The 22,325-nt window shown below is 44.3% G+C and overlaps 2 protein-coding genes across 2 annotated transcripts in view; both read right to left on the bottom strand.

Annotated features, from left to right (window-relative positions):
• The window catches only part of ANTKMT (adenine nucleotide translocase lysine methyltransferase), a 681,321-nt gene that overhangs the window by 412,637 nt on the left and 246,359 nt on the right, over nucleotides 1–22,325 (bottom strand). The gene's annotated exons all lie outside the window — the stretch shown is intronic.
• Nucleotides 385–1,329, bottom strand: LOC138646195 (olfactory receptor 1M1-like). The gene has a single exon (XM_069735659.1). It carries the CDS (start codon nucleotides 1,327–1,329, stop codon nucleotides 385–387), a length of 945 nt encoding a protein of 314 aa, XP_069591760.1.

Genomic DNA, 22,325 nt, shown 5'->3' with positions numbered 1-22,325 from the left:
GAAAACTACCCATACTGGAGGCCAGTAACTGTAGATTGTGCAGGACTGATAAGAGCACCTTGGTCAGGAGCTGAGAGAGAGTAAGAGCGATGTAACCAGCTGACTTTTAATGGAAAACAAAAGGCTGGAGAGAGCTGTCTGGAATGTTAGGAGTTAACTCCTCTCCTGAAATGTAACTATTGTGCACACTTTGCCAGGGTTAGGTGGCTGAGTTCCTTGAAAACAAATTGTACACTATGGAAGATAAGCAGATACTAAAAGAAATTCAATTGCAAACTTGCTTATTTTCCTGCTGTCTAATTAACTAAAGCAGTTTAATAACATACCCTTTAAGGTTTTGTGACATAATATCATAACATGTCCAAGGACATCTAGCAAAAAAAATTAAGAATGTAGTCTTAAAGATTGACTCCCTCTGATGTTGTGCTTCACCATTTTAATTAACGCCATCTTTATATCCTTATTCCGTACACTGAATATCAGAGGGTTTAACATGGGAGTGATGGTTGAATACAGAATAGATAAAGTTAACTCAAAGACCTCAGGATCTTTTAATGGTGGCATTATATACACGGACATCCATGTGCCATAGAACATGCTGAGGACTATGAGGTGGGACGAGCAGGTGGAGAAAGCCTTTCGTCTCCCATCAGTAGATTTAATATGTAAGATCACAATGATCACCTTAACATAAGATAATACACTACACAAAAAGGGGCCAAAGCCAAAAATTACAGCTTCCATGATGGTGTACAGCTGGAATCCAGCATTGGGGCAGGTGATTTTGGCAAAGGCTTTGAATTCGCAAAAAAATTGTGTAACTGTATTAGAATAACACAACGGGATATTAGATGTCGTCAATGTTCCGGAAAATGAGTTAAGAAATCCAGTGGTCCATACAATGACCATGAAAAAGATGCAGTTCTTCTTACTCAACATTCGATGATAATATAGAGGGTGACAAATGGCGACATATCGATCATAAGCCATAATGAAGAGCAAAAGGTCCTCCGTAGTGACAACGTGGCTGAAGAAATACATCTGGACAAAGCACTGGGTGAAAGACAAGGTGTAGACACCACTGAGGAACATGTGAACCAACTTAGGAACAGTGGACGTTGTGTAGCAGAGGTCAACAATGGATAAATTGCACAGGAATAGATACATGGGGGTGTGTAAGTGTCGATCATAATATACTACGGTGATGGTGGCTGAATTAGCAAGTACTCCGATCAGGTAGATAAGGACAAAGAAAAAAGATAAAAATGGCTTATTCTCATCATCTGTCGTAAAGGTTAGAACAAAGTATTGATATGTGTAATTTTCCATAAGGTGTCTCTGTGGAAAAAGGCAATTTTTTAGACCTTCATAAACATTTTACTTAACCTAACTTTATTTTTCAAATTCGTGAACTTACATAGTAAAGTTAAACAAAGACAAATTCAATCATTTTGTATCCTTAGAACAAGGAAAATTAGATTTATTTAATCTCTTTGTGACCTGAGGTATTTTCGTTTTTACGGTTTTTTTTGCTCCCCTTCTTTCCAGAGCCATAACTTATTTATTTTTCTGTCAAAGTGGCCACGTGAGGGCTTGTTGCTTGTGGAACAAGTTGTACTCTTGAACGACATCATTGGTTTTAACATATCATGTACTGGAAAATGGAAAAAAAATTCTAAGTGCGGTGAAATTGCAAAACAAGTGAAATTCCACAGTTGTTTTACAGTTTTTTTTACTATGTTCACTAAATGCTAAAACTGACCCGCCATTATGATTCTCCAGGTCATTATGAATTCACAGACATCAAACATGTCTGAGTTCTTTTTTATTTAAGTGGTGAAAAAGAAATCAAAACTTTGTTAAAAAAAATTGTGGCATTTTCCTAGACTTGTAGCGTCTCCATTTTTTGTGATCTCTGGTTGGGTGAGGGCTTATTTTTGGAGCGCTGAGCTGATGCTTTTATAGCTACCATTTTGGATCAGATAAGATCTTTTGATCGCCCTTTATTACATTTGATTGCAATGTAGCTGCGACCAAACAAACGTAATTCTGACGTTTTGAATTTTTTTCTCATAGCTCCGTCTAGCGATCGAGTTAATGTTTTTTATATTGATAGAGCTCGTGATTCTGAATGTGGCGATACCAAATGTGTGTATATTTGATTTTTATAATTGTTTTATTTTGAATGGGGGCGATTTGAACTTTTATATTTTTTTGTTTTTCCAATATTTTTTTAAGTTTTTTAAAAATTTTTTGCATGCTTCAACAGTCTCCGTGGGAGACTAGGAGCTGCAGCTGTCTGATCGTCTGATCATGATGATCAGATCGCCTGTATGTAGCAGAAATGCTCACTTGCTATGAGCTCCGACCTCTGGCTATGACAACCATAGAGTTCTGCTGGAGACCTCAGGTTGTCATGCAAACCCATCGGTGACCCTCGATAACGGTATTTCCATCAGAGATTGACAGTGGCATTTAACAGGCTAACAGCCGCAGGTGGATTGCTATTCCACCCGCGGCTGTTAGAGGCAGATTTTAGCTGCTCAAACCAGCTGACATGTGCCAGGAAAGATGTGGGCTGAGCACTTTAGCTCACATCAAAGGGAGGGATTCAGACATGGGCATAGTATTACACCAAATGTCGGAAAGGGGATAAAGTTGACCAAGCCAAATTTGGGAAGACTGAGAGTCTCCTTACACCAGTCATTGGAGAAAGAAATATTTGCCGCACAAGGCATGACATAAGTCACTTTCAGGCATTGATATTCCCCCTGTGTGTCAAAAAAACATGGAAAAATTGGTAGAGCTGTAAAGCAAATGTGAAGTCATCTGGCAACTGTACTTGTTAGGACTGGCGGAACGCACCAAGAGAGATGATATAGATGCGTTCGCAGTCCGGGGTCCACCGTGCAGGTGAAACCTGCTGCTAAGAAATGACAGACAATATGGCGGTATTCAAAAGTATACACGCGTGGGTTAAACCTCACCCAGCGTGAAGAAAGCGATCCTGTTGCGTCACAGGACCGCGGTACCGCACATAGAGCGCGAGCAAGTGGTCAGCGAACTAAACCCCAACAGGGATTGTAGTCCGATTAGACCCTTGCTGGCACTACACCGCTACTGGGTGTGAAAGGAATTATATAATTTAGGCACCGAAGTGCGAACTGTGCCGTGCTGGCAGGCACCACTAAGCACCCAGACGTGGGTCAGGAAGCGCACACTGGCGCGTGGCACCGCACTGGCGGTCACAGCAGTAGACGCTGACACGTGTGTGACACGTTGAGTGATAAGTCGGGCGCTAGATAGCAGCCATACTCCATACGCGAACAATCATACAATAGGGTAGGGGTATTTAAAGAACGACTTGCACTCACAACAAACACACGTATTAAATTGTACACTAGCGCATGGCCGTGCGGTCATGCGCAGTTTATATAGTTGCAGGACAGGAAGCGGCCACAGAAACTTTGCCCTTCCAAGACCTGCCAAGAGGACCAATAGAATGCGCTGCAGAGTCTGAGCACATGACCCTCGATCTCCAACGGGAGATCTTGCCCTGGGCATGCTCAGTGTGCGCAGACAAGGACTTAGTCCCAGAGAAGTCCACTCGCTGCTGACCAGTATTGGCTTTAAAGGCAGAAGCTGGAGAAGCAGCAGTAACTCTTCTCACAGAGTCAGACTGAGCGAGACGCTGGGATCGACGTCCCTGCTGAGCAGGCTCCACTGCGGCTTTAGGAGAATGGGAGACCGCAGCGGAGACGGATCGAGATTCCCCCTGTGCAGCAGAGGAAACTCGACTCCTAACAGTACTAACCATGAATCCATGTACGGCCCTTTCAACATGATGCTTGCTCTACTCATCTGTGAATCTTTAACTTCAGATGTAAAAGTGATCATAAACAGAGGCGGTTGGGGGTCTTTAATTATTTTTGGAAATATGTCTTAAATTTTAATTTATTTTGACATTTATTTTCAAACTTAGGTATCTGATAGGTTGTAATTTGTAGCTATTTTTTGATTTTCACGAACATTTTGCTGCCTTTATTTTTTATTTTTATTTTAAACCAAGAAATATACCGTACATAACAAAACAATGAAAAAATGGCTTAGCATTGAAAAGAAAATGTCTAAAAAAGACTTAAAAACATGCATTGTGATTTGTAAAATTTGACCAGAAACATGCAAAGAAAAACTTGGTCGAGCAGAGCAAATGAATTTATAAAGACACAAAGCACACTTACATTTAAGGTTATAGCTGTTATTAATCCATAAGTCTTAAGATTTTTTCATATTATAGCAAATTGCATTCCAACACAAAACATAAAAAATATAAATGGTAAAAGTCAAAAATACAAAGTAAAAATAAAAATACAATTTATCGTTTTCCAACATCCTCGTTTAATCTCTTAAACTTTTTGTTTAAATTGGTATTACCTTACAATAGCTTCCAATATCGATTGTGTAATTTCAGATCATTTTCTACAATTATATTATCTATTATGATCATCTCACTTCTGAATGCAATTTTGCTATGACTGCATTGAACAGTCCTTATCACAAGACTAGATATATATAATGTGTGACGAACCTACAAATTGCTGTGGGATTTTCTACAGAGAGAAGAAACTAACATTTTGATAATCAGGATATTATAATTGTATTCTCTTTAATGTAATTAGTTCATCTATAAATGTAAAATTTCAGTTATAAGAAGCCCTGAAGGGTCTTATATTTTGAGTGTAAAAGAAGGCCAGGGTCGTAGTCATAGCCGAGGAATGCGGTATATAGGTGCCCTGGCCACGCACTGTTAGGGCTAGCGGAAGGCACCAAATAATTAGGAAGATGGTATAAGGTGCGTTCGCAGCCCGGGGGTCCACCGTGCAGAGATGGAACCTGCTGAGTAATGACGGACAATATGGCGGTATAATGTGGATACACACACAGGTTAGCTTCACCCGGTATGAAGGAAGCGAACCCTGTTGCGTCACAGGGCCACAATACCGTGCAAAGAGTGCAAGCAAGGAGTCACAGAACTCTATCCCAAGACTCAGGGAAAGAGTTCCTCTACACCTCTTGCGCTCGACATTGCTACTGGGGTGTCAGAGTTAAACAGAAATAATAATTAAATGCACAAGAGTGCGTGTAGTGCCGCTCTGGCGGACGCCACTAACCACCCAGATTTGGGTCAGGAAAGTGCCCTATTAGCGTTCGGCACCGCACTGGCGGTCACTGCAATCAGACGCTGTATCGTGTGTTAGGTGTGCAGGTAGCACTGTCGGCCCTACATAGCAATCATCCACCATTTGCGAGCAGTCAACAACGCTAGGAAGGGGGATGATTAAAGAGCGACAGTCACACATCTACACACACGTTTTCAAGTATACACTAGCGCATGACCAAGCGACTATGCGAACCTTTTATAGCAGCAGTGCTACAGGACCTTCCAGATGGTCCAATAGGAGCTGCAACATGACCTGAGCATGTGACCTCCAACCTCCAATGGGAGGTCATCCCGTGGGCATGCTCAGTATGGGAAAAGCAGGCCTTAGTCCCAGAAAGACCTGCTCGCTGCTGATCAGTGCTGGCTACAAAGGCAGAGCCTGGAAGGGCAGCAGTAACCAGTTGCCCAGTATCAGCTTAAGCCAGATGCTGGTACCGACGTCTCTGCTGAGCAGGCTCCACTGCGGCTGGAGAAGAATGGGAGACTGCAGTGGAGATGGTTCCAGATTCCCCCTGTGCAGAGGCGGGAACTCGACACCTAACATTACCCCCCTCCATGGACCTTGCTACGCCCGAAGGCAGCAATGAGCTGCGGAGCTTGAATGTGCTCAGCAGACTCCCTTCCAATCCATCAAATAAAGTTTTTTGCCACGTACCACCTTACACCCCAAGAAAGCGTTCATCTCGTAATCGTCCATAGATGAACCTGATAATGTCCCGGCAGATGACACAGAAAACCGGAACATGTGTACAGGCTTTAAGAGGGACACATGAATGGTGTCAGTGATACCTAGGCGTGGAGGAAGGGCTAGACGGTAGACCACAGGGGTAACTTGTTCCAGGACCTTGAAGGGACCAAAGCAGCGAGGTGCAAACTTAGTGGACTCAACTCACAGCCTGATGTTACGGGCGGAGAGCCACACTAAATCGCCATGTGCATCGACGGAGGACCTCATTCTCTCCTTGGAGGCCCAAATGGCATCCTGAGTGCGGTCCCAAATGTCTCGTGCCTCCATAGCCCAGTCTGCCACCCTGAAGTCGGCAGCAGACACGGGCATAGGCACAGGAACCCGAGGATGCTGACTGTAGTTAAGGAGGAATGGGGTCTGCCCAGTGGAGTCGGCTATGGCGTTGTTCAGCTCAAACTCCACCCATGGTGTTATGGCTGGCAATCAGGCAACACAGCGTGCAGTAATCAGCGCACATACAGAGATCTGGCAATAACCAAAAACAATAGGACGAGCTCTGAGACGTGGAATCTCTGTAGACTGCAGTACCTGATCTATCCTCACACAACTATAAGCAGCAGTGGATTGCGCCTAACAACTACCTATGCAACTCGGCACTGCCTGAGGAGCTGACTAGCCTGAAGATAGAAATACAAGCCTGACTTACCTCAGAGAAATACCCCAAAGGAATAGGCAGCCCCCCACATATAATGACTGTTAGCAAGATGAAAAGACAAACGTAGGAATGAAATAGATTCAGCAAAGTGAGGCCCGATATTCTAGACAGAGCGAGGATAGCAAAGAGAACTATGCAGTCTACAAAAAACCCTAAAACGAAAACCACGCAAAGGGGCAAAAAGACCCACCGTGCCGAACTAACAGCACGGCGGTGCACCCCTCTGCTTCTCAGAGCTTCCAGCAAAAGACAATAGCAAGCTGGACAGAAAAAACAGAAAACAAACTAGAAGCACTTATCTAGCAGAGCAGCAGGCCCAAGGAAAGATGCAGTAGCTCAGATCCAACACTGGAACATTGACAAGGAGCAAGGAAGACAGACTCAGGTGGAGCTAAATAGCAAGGCAGCCAACGAGCTCACCAAAACACCTGAGGGAGGAAGCCCAGAGACTGCAATACCACTTGTGACCACAGAAGTGAACTCAGCCACAGAATTCACAACAGTACCCCCCCCTTGAGGAGGGGTCACCGAACCCTCACCAGAACCCCCAGGCCGACCAGGATGAGCCACATGAAAGGCACGAACAAGATCTGGGGCATGGACATCAGAGGCAAAAACCCAGGAATTATCTTCCTGAGCATAACCCTTCCATTTGACCAGATACTGGAGTTTCCGTCTAGAGACACGAGAATCCAAAATCTTCTCCACAATATACTCCAATTCCCCCTCCACCAAAACAGGGGCAGGAGGCTCCACAGATGGAACCATAGGTGCCACGTATCTCCTCAACAACGACCTATGGAATACATTATGTATGGAAAAGGAGTCTGGGAGGGTCAGACGAAAAGACACCGGATTGAGAATCTCAGAAATCCTATACGGACCAATAAAACGAGGTTTAAATTTAGGAGAGGAAACCTTCATAGGAATATGACGAGAAGATAACCAAACCAAATCCCCAACACGAAGTCGGGGTCCCACACGGCGTCTGCGATTAGCGAAAAGCTGAGCCTTCTCCTGGGACAAGGTCAAATTGTCCACTACCTGAGTCCAGATCTGCTGCAACCTGTCCACCACAGAATCCACACCAGGACAGTCCGAAGACTCAACCTGTCCTGAAGAGAAACGAGGATGGAACCCAGAATTGCAGAAAAATGGAGAGACCAAGGTAGCCGAGCTGGCCCGATTATTAAGGGCGAACTCAGCCAACGGCAAAAATGACACCCAATCATCCTGGTCAGCGGAAACAAAACATCTCAGATATGTTTCCAAGGTCTGATTGGTTCGTTCGGTCTGGCCATTAGTCTGAGGATGGAAGGCCGAGGAGAAAGATAGGTCAATGCCCATCCTACCACAAAAGGCTCGCCAGAACCTCGAGACAAACTGGGAACCTCTGTCAGAAACAATATTCTCAGGAATGCCATGTAAACGAACCACATGCTGGAAGAACAAAGGCACCAAATCAGAGGAGGAAGGCAATTTAACCAAGGGCACCAGATGGACCATTTTAGAAAAGCGATCACAGACCACCCAAATGACCGACATTTTTTGAGAAACGGGAAGGTCAGAAATGAAATCCATCGAAATATGTGTCCAAGGCCTCTTCGGGACCGGCAAGGGCAAAAGCAACCCACTGGCACGTGAACAGCAGGGCTTAGCCCTAGCACAAATTCCACAGGACTGCACAAAAGCACGCACATCCCGTGACAGAGATGGCCACCAGAAGGATCTAGCAACCAACTCCCTGGTACCAAAGATTCCTGGATGACCGGCCAGCACCGAACAATGAAGTTCAGAGATAACTTTACTAGTCCACCTATCAGGGACGAACAGTTTCTCGGCCGGACAACGATCAGGTTTATTAGCCTGAAATTTCTGCAACACTCTCCGCAAATCAGGGGAGATGGCAGACACAATGACTCCTTCCTTGAGGATACTCGCCGGCTCAGATAACCCCGGAGAGTCGGGCACAAAACTCCTAGACAGAGCATCCGCCTTCACATTTTTAGAGCCCGGAAGGTATGAAATCACAAAATCAAAACGAGCAAAAAATAACGACCAACGGGCCTGTCTAGGATTCAAGCGCTTGGCAGACTCGAGATAAGTCAAGTTCTTATGATCAGTCAATACCACCACGCGATGCTTAGCACCCTCAAGCCAATGACGCCACTCCTCGAATGCCCACTTCATGGCCAGCAACTCTCGGTTGCCCACATCATAATTACGCTCAGCAGCAGAAAATTTCCTGGAAAAGAAAGCACATGGTTTGAACACTGAGCAACCAGAACCTCTCTGTGACAAAACCGCCCCTGCACCAATCTCAGAAGCATCAACCTCGACCTGGAACGGAAGAGAAACATCAGGTTGACACAACACAGGGGCACAGCAAAAACGACGCTTCAACTCCTGAAAAGCTTCCACGGCAGCAGAAGACCAATTAACCAAATCAGCACCCTTCTTGGTCAAATCGGTCAATGGTCTGGCAATGCTAGAAAAATTACAGATGAAGCGACGATAAAAATTAGCAAAGCCCAGGAATTTCTGCAGACTTTTTAGAGATGTCGGCTGAGTCCAATCCTGGATGGCCTGAACCTTAACCGGATCCATCTCGATAGTAGAAGGGGAAAAGATGAACCCCAAAAATGAAACTTTCTGCACACCGAAGAGACACTTTGATCCCTTCACGAACAAGGAATTAGCACGCAGTACCTGGAAAACCATTCTGACTTGCTTCACATGAGACTCCCATTCATCTGAGAAGATCAAAATGTCATCCAAGTAAACAATCAAGAATTTATCCAGATACTCACGGAAAATGTCATGCATAAAAGACTGAAAAACAGATGGAGCATTGGCAAGTCCGAACGGCATCACCAGATACTCAAAATGACCCTCGGGCGTATTAAATGCCGTTTTCCATTCATCTCCCTGCCTGATTCTCACCAGATTATACGCACCACGAAGATCAATCTTAGTAAACCAACTAGCCCCCTTAATCCGAGCAAACAAGTCAGAAATCAATGGCAAGGGATACTGAAACTTAACAGTGATCTTATTAAGAAGGCGGTAATCAATACACGGTCTTAGCGAACCATCCTTCTTGGCTACAAAAAAGAACCCTGCTCCCAATGGTGACGACGATGGGCGAATATGTCCCTTCTCCAGGGACTCCTTCACATAACTGCGCATAGCGGTGTGTTCAGGTACGGACAAATTAAATAAACGACCCTTAGGGAATTTACTACCAGGAATCAAATCGATAGCACAATCACAATTCCTATGCGGAGGTAGGGCATCAGACTTGGACTCTTCAAATACATCCTGAAAGTCCGACAAGAACTCTGGGATGTCAGAAGGAATGGATGACGAAATAGACAAAAATGGAACATCACCATGTACTCCCTGACAACCCCAGCTGGTTACCGACATAGAGTTCCAATCCAATACTGGATTATGGGTTTGTAGCCATGGCAACCCCAACACGACCACATCATGCAAATTATGCAGTACCAGAAAGCGAATAACTTCCTGATGTGCAGGAGCCATGCACATGGTCAGCTGGGCCCAGTACTGAGGCTTATTCTTGGCCAAAGGTGTAGCATCAATTCCTCTCAACGGAATAGGACACCGCAAAGGCTCCAAGAAAAATCCACAACGTTTAGCATAATCCAAATCCATCAGATTCAGGGCAGCGCCTGAATCCACAAACGCCATGACAGAATACGATGACAAAGAGCACATTAAGGTAATGGACAAAAGGAATTTGGACTGTACAGTACCAATAACGGCAGAGCTATCGAACCGCCTAGTGCGTTTAGGACAATTAGAAATAGCATGAGTAGAATCACCACAATAGAAACACAATCTGTTCAGACGTCTGTGTTCTTGCCGTTCTACTTTAGTCATAGTCCTGTCGCACTGCATAGGCTCAGGTTTACTCTCAGGCAGTACCGCCAGATGGTGCACAGATTTACGCTCGCGCAAGCGACGACCGATCTGAATGGCCAAGGACATAGACTCATTCAAACCAGCAGGCATAGGAAATCCCACCATTACATCCTTAAGAGCTTCAGAGAGACCCTTTCTGAACAAAGCCGCTAGTGCAGATTCATTCCACAGAGTGAGTACTGACCATTTCCTAAATTTCTGACAATATACTTCTACATCATCCTGACCCTGGCATAAAGCCAGCAGATTTTTCTCAGCCTGATCCACTGAATTAGGCTCATCGTAAAGCACTCCGAGCGCCAGGAAAAATGCATCAACATTACTCAATGCAGAATCTCCTGGTGCAAGAGAAAACGCCCAGTCCTGTGGGTCGCCGCGCAAAAAAGAAATAATAATCAAAACCTGTTGAATAGGATTACCAGAAGAATGAGGTTTCAAGGCCAAAAATAGCTTACAATTATTTCTGAAGCTCAGGAACTTAGTTCTGTCACCAAAAAACAAATCAGGAATCGGAATTCTTGGTTCTAGCATCGATTTCTGATCAATAGTATCTTGAATCTTTTGTACATTTACAACGAGATTATCCATTGAGGAGCACAGAGCCTGAATATCCATGTCCACAGCTGTGTCCTGAAGCACTCTAATGTCTAGGGGAAAAAAAAGACTGAAGACAGAGCTAAGAAAAAAAAATGATGTCAGGATTTCTTTTTTCCCTCTATTGGGAATCATTGGTGTGGCTCCTTGTACTGTTATGGCTGGCAATCAGGCAACACAGCGTGCAGTAATCAGCGCACATACAGAGATCTGGCAATAACCAAAAACAATAGGACGAGCTCTGAGACGTGGAATCTCTGTAGACTGCAGTACCTGATCTATCCTCACACAACTATAAGCAGCAGTGGATTGCGCCTATCACTACCTATGCAACTCGGCACTGCCTGAGGAGCTGACTAGCCTGAAGATAGAAATACAAGCCTGACTTACCTCAGAGAAATACCCCAAAGGAATAGGCAGCCCCCCACATATAATGACTGTTAGCAAGATGAAAAGACAAACGTAGGAATGAAATAGATTCAGCAAAGTGAGGCCCGATATTCTAGACAGAGCGAGGATAGCAAAGAGAACTATGCAGTCTACAAAAAACCCTAAAACGAAAACCACGCAAAGGGGCAAAAAGACCCACCGTGCCGAACTAACAGCACGGCGGTGCACCCCTCTGCTTCTCAGAGCTTCCAGCAAAAGACAATAGCAAGCTGGACAGAAAAAACAGAAAACAAACTAGAAGCACTTATCTAGCAGAGCAGCAGGCCCAAGGAAAGATGCAGTAGCTCAGATCCAACACTGGAACATTGACAAGGAGGACAGACTCAGGTGGAGCTAAATAGCAAGGCAGCCAACGAGCTCACCAAAACACCTGAGGGAGGAAGCCCAGAGACTGCAATACCACTTGTGACCACAGAAGTGAACTCAGCCACAGAATTCACAACACCATGGTAGCAAGGATGCCCAGTCATCCTGCCTGGCTGAAACAAAATGTTGCAGATATGTGACCAAGAATATATCAATCTTCCATATAAATAAAATAAAGAATGGAAATATGAAGAGATCCCACAAATAATGTCAATTAAAATATAACTTTTATTACATCTTATTAAAACAATTTAAAAAGCAACAATACCGTATAGTGGAAGCCGAACGGAATAAACCATAACCAAATATAAACCAGTAAAATGAACTAGCAACAAACTTTTGGGCTGGCTATTGTCATCTTTATTGGCTTACAATAGGGATTATCCATATTACCCTCTCCATGGTCTAGTAGATCGGTGTTTACATTGCTCATGCACTAAGATTACGGGTTGCATGGAAAAATGTCTTGATACACCATTATGGTTGCATTATGTGGACTCCTTTTCAGACCTTTTCATTAATATACAGGTCCTTCTCAAAAAATTAGCATATAGTGTTAAATTTCATTATTTACCATAATGTAATGATTACAATTAAACTTTCATATATTATAGATTCATTATCCACCAACTGAAATTTGTCAGGTCTTTTATTGTTTTAATACTGATGATTTTGGCATACAACTCCTGATAACCCAAAAAACCTGTCTCAATAAATTAGCATATTTCACCCATCCAATCAAATAAAAGTGTTTTTTAATAACAAACAAAAAAACCATCAAATAATAATGTTCAGTTATGCACTCAATACTTGGTCGGGAATCCTTTGGCAGAAATGACTGCTTCAATGCGGCGTGGCATGGAGGCAATCAGCCTGTGACACTGCTGAGATGTTATGGAGGCCCAGGATGCTTCAATAGCGGCCTTAAGCTCATCCAGAGTGTTGGGTCTTGCGTCTCTCAACTTTCTCTTCACAATATCCCACAGATTCTCTATGGGGTTCAGGTCAGGAGAGTTGGCAGGCCAATTGAGCACAGTAATACCATGGTCAGTAAACCATTTACCAGTGGTTTTGGCACTGTGAGCAGGTGCCAGGTCGTGCTGAAAAATGAAATCTTCATCTCCATAAAGCATTTCAGCCGATGGAAGCATGAAGTGCTCCAAAATCTCCTGATAGCTAGCTGCATTGACCCTGCCCTTGATGAAACACAGTGGACCAACACCAGCAGCTGACATGGCACCCCACACCATCACTGACTGTGGGTACTTGACACTGGACTTCAGGCATTTTGGCATTTCCTTCTCCCCAGTCTTCCTCCAGACTCTGGCACCTTGATTTCCGAATGACATGCAAAATTTGCTTTCATCAGAAAAAAGTACTTGGGACCACTTAGCAACAGTCCAGTGCTGCTTCTCTGTAGCCCAGGTCAGGCGCCTCTGCCGCTGTTTATGGTTCAAAAGTGGCTTTACCTGGGGAATGCGGCACCTGTAGCCCATTTCCTGCGCACGCCTGTGCACGGTGGCTCTGGATGTTTCCACACCAGACTCAGTCCACTGCTTCCTCAGGTTCCCCAAGGTCTGGAATCGGTCCTTCTCCACAATCTTCCTCAGGGTCCGGTCTCCTCTTCTCGTTGTACAGCGTTTTCTGCCACATTGTTTCCTTCCAACAGACTTACCATTGAGGTGCCTTGATACAGCACTCTGGGAACAGCCTATTTGTTGAGAAATTTCTTTCTGGGTCTTACCCTCTTGCTTGAGGGTGTCAATGATGGCCTTCTTGACATCTGTCAGGTCGCTAGTCTTACCCATGATGGGGGTTTTGAGTAATGAACCAGGCAGGGAGTTTATAAAAGCCTCAGGTATCTTTTGCATGTGTTTAGAGTTAATTAGTTGATTCAGAAGATTAGGGTAATAGGTCGTTTAGAGAACCTTTTCTTGATATGCTAATTTATTGAGACAGGTTTTTTGGGTTATCAGGAGTTGTATGCCAAAATCATCAGTATTAAAACAATAAAAGACCTGACAAATTTCAGTTGGTGGATAATGAATCTATAATATATGAAAGTTTAATTGTAATCATTACATTATGGTAAATAATGAAATTTAACACTATATGCTAATTTTTTGAGAAGGACCTGTATATGATTGTTGCTAGTTCATTTTACTGGTTTATATTTGGTTATGGTTTATTCTGTTCGGCTTCCACTATACGGTATTGTTGCTTTTTAAATTGTTTTAATAAGATGTAATAAAAGTTATATTTTAATTGACATTATTTGTGGGATCTCTTCATATTTCCATTCTTAATTTTATTTATATGGAAGATTGATATATTCTATGACTAGAAGTGCCCTTTTGTGTACATGGGACATCCTTTTGGTGTAATTTAGATATGTGACCAAGGTCTGGTTGGCCCTTTCTACTAGCCCATTCGTCTTGGGATGGTATGCTGAAGAGGGATTCAACTTGATGCTGAGTAGACGACAAAGCTCTCTCCAGAACCAAGACGCAAACTGGGGACCCCGGTCACTGACAATTTTGTCCGGCGTACCGTGTAGGCGGAAAATGTGTTTTATAAAAAACACTGCCAAGGCCCGTGCAGAAGGTAGCCGTGGAAGCAGCACCAAGTGCACCATTTTGAAAAATGGTCGGTGATTACCCAAATGACGGTGCAGCCATGAGACTACAAAGTCCATCCCGACCATCTCCCAGGGCCTGTCTGCCACTGGCAGGGGATAAAGTAACCCAGCTGGCCGTTGTCGAGGAGACTTATTCTTGGCTCAGGAGACACACGCCCGAATATAGTCTCTGACGTCACGGGCCATATGAGGCCACCAGTAAGTCCTCGCCAGAAGCTCAGATTATTTATTATTATTTATATAGCACTATTAATTCCATGGTGCTGTACATGAGAAAGGGTTTACATACAGAGTTATATATATCGTTTACAGTAAACAAGTTTACAGTGACAGACTGGTACAGAGGGGAGAGGACCCTTTCCTTGCAGACTTACATTCTATGGGATAGTGGGGAAGAGGCAGAAGGTAGGGGTGAGGCAGCGGCGATGGCGAGGCGACGGCTCTGGCGATGGTGAGGTGGTGGCTCTGGCGATGGCGAGGCGGCGGCTCTGGAGGTGGAGAGGCGGCGGCTCTGGTGATGGAGTGGCGGCAGCTCGCTCTGGTGATGGAGAGGCGGCGGCTCTGGCGATGGACAGGCGGCAGAATGGTTATTGCAGGCTATAGGCTTTCTTGAAGAGATGGGCTTTCAGGTTCCGTCAGATGTCCTTTTGGTCCCAAAATGTCCATCCACCCTGGATGAATGAGCCCAAGAGAGAACCTCCGGTCACAAATTTGATGGCACAAAAGTCTTGCCCAGGGGCACAGACTCTAGCGAAACCGGAGCCATGGTCCTCAGGCTCTCAGAAGGGACAATAAGCCGAGGTTCCTTCTCCTCCAACACCCTGTCCGACAGGAGAGACATAATGAATCCCACCTTTGCCCGCTCTGCGGGGAAACATGTAGCCAGAATCTCGAGGTGTATAGAGCACTGGCTACTGAAACCCCTACAAGATTTGCTATCACCAGAGTATTTATCTGGCAGCGGGAGGCGAGATAAGGTCAGAACAGGGGTGGCAGTGGACAAAGTTGCTGCAGCCACACTAGCAGTCTGAACAGCTACTGTAGTAACATCCACAGCTGAGTTTGTGCGCTCGAGAGCCGCCAACCTGCCCACCAGCTGCTGGATGTACCACAAGGGTTGCTGTTTGTCTACCATTACTAGCCAGACCCTGGCACTAGTGTAATGTTATGGCTAGCGGAACTCACCAAATAATTAGGAAGATGGTATAAGGTGCGTTCGCAGCCCGCTGTCCACCGTACAGAGATGGAACCTGCTGTTGAGTAATGACAGTCTATATGGCAGTATAATGTGGATACACACATGGGTTAGCTTCACCCAGTATGAAGGAAGCAAACCTTGTTGCATCACAGTGCCGCGGTACCGCACAAAGAGCTCAAGCAAGGAGTCACAGAACTCTATCCCAAGACTCAGGGAAAGAGTTCCTCTACAACTCTTGTGCTCGACACCGCTACTGGGGTGTCAGAGTTAAACAGAAATAATAATTAAATGCACAAGTGTGCGTAAAGTGCCGCTCTGGCGGACGCCACTAACCACCGAGACTTGCATCAGGAAAGCGCCCTATTAGCGCACGGAGTCGCACTGCCGGTCACTGCAATCAGACGCTGTATCGTGTGTTAGGTGTGCAGGTAGCACTGTCGGGCGCTAGATAGGAAGCATCCACCATTCGCGAGCAGTCAACAACACTAGTAAGGGGGATGAATAAAGAGCGACAGTCACACATCTACACACACACACGTTTTCAAGTACACTAGCGCATGGCCGTGCAGCCATCCGAACCTTCCTTTTATAGCAGCAGTGCTACAGGACCTTCCAGATGGTCCAATAGGAGCCGCAACAGGACCTGAGCATGTGACCCCCGACCTCCAATGGGAGGTTGTCCCATGGGCATGCTCAGTATGGGAAAAGCAGCACTTAGTTCCAGAAAGACCTGCTCACTGCTGATCAGTGCTGGCTACAAAGTCAGAGCCTTGAAGGGCAGCAGTAACCAGTCGCCCAGTATCAGCTTGAGCCCGACGCTGGGACCGACGTCTGCACTGAGCAGGCTCCACTGTGGCTGGAGAAAAATGGGAGACCGCAGCGGAGATGGTTTGAGATTCCCCCTGTGCAGAGGCTGGAACTTGACACCCAACACCAATCACAGATATACAGTGTCTATTACTCATCATACCTGCGATTACAGATTCAGCACCATCAGGGTCTCTTCTCTGTTGTCAGAGACGTTTTGTAATCGGTTTCACATGAATTGAGACACAGTCCTTTACAACTTTCATATGAACAATTTTACTGACTTCATGACACAGCTCATTCAGTTCTGTTTCAGCATTGACATCACGTTCAAGCAGTACATGTCTTTCTCTTTCCCTGTACTCTTCCCTATGTCACTATGCACATTCCCAGGTCAGACCGTATCATACGACTCCTCAGCATCTTCCCTGTTTAGCTCTACATGAGTTGGGAGTTTCTTTGTCCGTTTCGCAGTGGACATGAGGGCATCAGCCCACGAAGCAATACTCCACATGGTGAGTGACCTGTCCATCTCTATTGCTGTGACCACCACGAAGCTCCGGCTTCTTCACTGACTGTCACTGCTAATCCTGCTATCACTACTATAGTCTTCCTCACTGGCCCCGGATGGCTGGGCTTACTCTTAAATATTGCGGGCTCACTACGCTGTCCCCAGGGCTATAGCCCGGCTGGACATTTCGGGCTCCCTGGCTGTACTGTAATGTACCCCGTCTTGTGGCTAAACTTGGGTACTACATTTTCCCTATGACAAACAATGAACATTTTCTTATACACATCAGCAGTAATAAATATGTACATTATGAAACATACACAATAGCAGTAGTCAAAGGTAAAACATTACATTACACCTAAATATACACTATAATATACGGTGCTGGGACAAGCAAGAAATGCAAGGACATAATATACCCCCTTACATGTGCATGGTTAATTTTATTTGACATGTCTTAATAAATTAATTACAGATTTTTAAAATACTCAGATAAAGATGATAGTTGCTACTGATATGATTCTCTTTGGAGGAGAGAGCGAAAGAGGGAGGAGCTAGAGGAAGAGCTCCTCCCACCTGGTCATGCCTCCATAGAATTTTAGGAGTGACAGCTGTCATTACTCCTCACTGATTACAGATATTTTTTCCATGAATTGAAAATTTTGAAAATGAACAATCAGTCCTGACCGAGAAAAAAAAGCAGATTTCTCTGCTATAATCTACTATACAATTGTCTAAGAGTCACTTCCGTCTGTCCTTCTGTCTGTCACGGTTATTCATTCGCTGATTGGTCTCGCCCGCTGCCTGTCATGGCTGCCGCGACCAATCAGCGACGGGCACAGTCTGGAAAAAAATGGCCGCTCCTTACTCCCCACAGTCAGTGCCTGTCGCCCGCATACTCCCCTTTGGTCTCCGCTAACACAGGGTAATGACGGCGGTAATGGACCACGTTATGCCACCGGTAACGCACTCCGTTACCGTCGCTATTAACCCTGTGAGTCCCCAACTTGTTACTATTGACGCTGCCTATGCGGCATCAATAGTAAAAAAATGTAATGTTAAAAATAAATAAAACGTAACTTTTATTGAAACTAAAGCCACACAAAAGAAAACTAAACCAAACACCCAAGTGAAATAAAAACTGAGGCAAAGTCTCAATCATATGGTATGGTGACCACAGAGACTAGTTGTCCCCTCATAGGACTGAATGATTCCTCTACAAGAAATACAGAGAAAACAAAACAAAAACTAGGTGATAACTAAAGGAGCTGAAGTAGAAATAACCACAGACAGCCGCACAGCGTACAACCTAGTTACATGAGCAGACAATAAACAAAGCCGTCAAAAGTAGCATAAACTATAAACAGTGCTACTGGTGGCTAAACAAGTAGTAAAAACAGGAACAATCTCACCAGTTCCACGGTGTAGGCACAGGAGCACCGGATGATCTCTAGTCCTGAGGTTGATCCGGTCAATCAGAAGGGGGACGACAAACCCTATGTCAGTCCCCATGGGGCTATCAGTATGCTATCCCCAAAGCTCCTGCCCTTACAAGGGCAGTCCACAGCTACCCCTGTATAAACATGCCCTGCACTCTCCCTATAAGGTCCGTCCCGACGCGTTTCATCCAAGCCGATTCATCAGGGGACTTGCTTGTGCATAAAGCTAGAGTGCCTAAATGCTAAAAGGAGGGACACAGAGTCCTGCCACCCTCAAAGCTGTCCTGCAGCTCTCATATGATTGAGACTTTGCCTCAGTTTTTATTTCACTTGGGTGTTTGGTTTAGTTTTCTTTTGTGTGGCTTTAGTTTCAATAAAAGTTACGTTTTATTTATTCCACTTATGCTTTGTTAGAGACCTTTTATGGTGGTATTATCTATGTGACTACCAGTCCTTATATAGAGTTTGCTTTTTTCTAATGTTAAAAATAATTTTAACAAAAACCTGCTATACTCATATACTCACCCTCCGTAGTCCGCTGAGCCGCTTGCGCCGGCCGCCATCTTCCGTTGCAGGTTCCGGTGGCAAAGATGGTATGGGAGAAGGACCTGCCATGACATCACGGTCATGTGACCGCGACGTCATCACAGGTCCTGCGCTCATACCAACCCTGGGACCGGAAGCTGCCGTGGACTACAAGGGGCTCTCAGAATGGTGAGTATATGTTTATTTTTTAACCTGTGACAAACCTGGCTGGGCAATATACTACGTAGCTTTGTGCTGTATAATACGTGACTGGGCAATATACTACATGACTGGGCAATATACTATGTAACTGGGCAATATACTACGTGGCTGGCCAATATTCTATGTGGCTCTGTGCTGTATGGTACGTCGCTCTGCAATATACTACGTGGCTCTTTGCTGTATACTACGTCACTGGGCAATATACTACGTCACTGGGCAATATACTACGTGGTTGGGCAATATACTACGTGACTGGGCAATATACTACGTGGCTGGGCAATATACTACGCCACTGGGCAATATACTATGTGACTGGGCAATATATTACGTGGCTGCGCAATATACTACGTCACTGGGCAATATACTATGTGACTGGGCAATATACTACGTGGTTGGGCAATATACTACGTGGCTGGGCAATATACTAGATGGCTGGGCAATATACTACGTGACTGGGCAATATACTACATGACTGGGCAATATACTACGTGATTGGGCAATATATTACGTGACTGGGCAATATATTACGTGGCTGGGCAATATACTACGTGGCTGGGCTATATACTACGTGGCTGGGCAATATACTACGTGGCTCAGTGCTGTATACTACGTAGCTGGGCAATATACTATGTGACTGTGCAATATACTACGTGGTTGGGCAATATACTACGTGGCTGGGGCAATATACTACGTGGCTGGGCAATATACTACGTGGCTCAGTGCTGTATACTACGTAGCTGGGCAATATACTATGTGACTGTGCAATATACTACGTGGCTGGGCAATATACTACGTGGCTGGGCAATATACTACATGGCTGTGGCAATATACTAAGTGGCTGGGCAATATACTACATGGCTGGGCAATATACTACGTGGCTGGGCAATATACTACGTGGCTGGGGCAATATACTACGTGGGCTGTGCTATATACTACGTGCACATGCATATTCTAAAATACCCGATGCGTTAGAATCGGGCCACCATCTAGTATATTATAAAGTTTCTTATTTTCATGTGTACTATTGATTTATTAAATAAAAATTAACATAACTGTTACTCTTTAACCCCTTCTTGACATTAGACGTACCAGTTTGTCCTATTTTGAAGTGTGTTCTCATGAATGAATGTACCAGTAAATCTTGGCCATCATGCAGGCACAGGAGCTGTGGCCGCACCATCATCACCGGCAGCTTGGCTTAAGTGATAGCTGGGCTGTCTATTCCAACCACTTTTAGGCTATGTGCACACGGTCAGGATTTCTTGCAGAAATTTCCTGAGCAAAACTGGACATTTTCTGCAAGAAATCTGCCTGCGTTTTTTTGTGCGTTTTTGAGTCATTTTCTGTGCGTTTTTGATGTTTTTTTTCCGGAGCTTTCCAATGCATTAAATAGCCAGAAAAACGCAAAAAAATCCGCAAAATTAATGAACATGCTGCGTTTTTGCTGCAGAAAAAAACGCATGATGTGCACCAAAATTGCAGAATGCATTCTAAATGATGGGATGCATAATGTATGCGTTTTTATAGCAAAAAAACGCGAAAAATCTGCAACGTGTGCGCACAACCTTAAGCTCCAAAAGTCAAATGGCACTCCTTCCATTCTGAGCCCTGCCTTGCACCCACACAGTAGTTTTCCACTAAGTATGGGGTATCAGTGTACTCAGGAGAAATTTCGAACAAATTTTTGGATCTATTGTCTCTTTTTATCCTCGTGAAAAATTTGGGGCTAAAGCATCATTTTTATGGTAATAATTTAAATTTTCATTATTTCCTTCCACATTGTTTTATTTCCTGTGGTGCGCTTAAAGGATTAAAGGGAACCTGTCACCTGAATTTGGCGGGACTGGTTTTGGGTCATATGGGCGGAGTTTTTGGGTGTTTGATTCACCCTTTCCTTACCCGCTGGCTGCATGCTGACTGCAATATTGGATTGAAGTTCATTCTCTGTCCTCCATAGTACACGCCTGCACAAGGCAAGATTGCTTTGCGCAGGCGTGTACTATGGAGGACAGAGAATGAACTTCAATCCAATATTGCAGCCAGCATGCAGCCAGCGGGTAAGGAAAGGGTGAATCAAACACCCAAAAACTCCGCCCATATGACCCAAAACCAGTCCCGCCAAATTCAGGTGACAGAGTCCCTTTAATATACTTCTTGAATGGGGTTTTGAGCACCTTGAGTGGTCCAGTTTTTAAAATGATGTCACTTTCGGGGCGTCTTCTGTCATATAGCCCCTTAAAGTCACTTCAAATGTGCGGTTGTCCCTAAAAAAAGTAGGTATTGAAAATTTTGCTGGAAAAATGAAAAATTGCTGATAAACTTTTAACCCTTCTAACAAAAAAATATGTTGAAGAAATGATGCTAATGTAAAGTAGACATGTGGGTAATGTTATTTATTAACTATTTCGTATGGTATAACTATCTGATTTAAGGGCATAAAAATTCAAAGTTTGAAAATTTCAAAATTTTCAATTTTTTTGTTACATTTTTGATATTTTCCTAAATATGCACAAATCATTTCTACCAAAGGAAAAGGAAGAAAGCTAACCAAGCCGGTATTGTTCAATGACACCGGGGTGATGACGAATACAGGAATACAGGAATCACCATGATGTGTGAAGGAGGCCTTAGTGATGCTGATCTGGGTCTAATGACCTATATTCAGCTATATTATGTCTGTCTGAATGAGTTTTCATGAACAAGCTGGAAAAATTTTGGATTTGGTAAGAAGTTAAGTTAAGGAGCCTTTTCGACAATGCCAAAAGAGTTGACCTCAGAAAACTAATAACTAGAAAAAAATGTTATGACTCTTAATATATGAATGCAATATTGAGATTTTTAAAAATCTGTAAAAATGTAGTCAAGAGCAGGGAATAGGTTCAATAAGAAAACACCATGGTAATCTATCCAGTCCCATGCGTCTCCAGTCAAATGGAGTGATCGTATGCCACAATTTATTCTTGAGAGTGCTGGAGTCGATGGTTACCTGCTGTACATGTTGTT

This window comes from Ranitomeya imitator, chromosome 7 (genome assembly GCF_032444005.1).
Source record: "Ranitomeya imitator isolate aRanImi1 chromosome 7, aRanImi1.pri, whole genome shotgun sequence".
NCBI classification, from domain to species: domain Eukaryota; kingdom Metazoa; phylum Chordata; class Amphibia; order Anura; family Dendrobatidae; genus Ranitomeya; species Ranitomeya imitator.
Note: the sequence above shows the minus strand (reverse complement) of the source record. Positions and strands in the feature narration are given on the sequence as shown.

Excerpts from the sequence above, each read along its gene's own strand:
- LOC138646195 (XM_069735659.1), bottom strand. The coding sequence starts at position 1,329 with ATGGAAAATTACACATATCAATACTTTGTTCTAACCTTTACGACAGAT.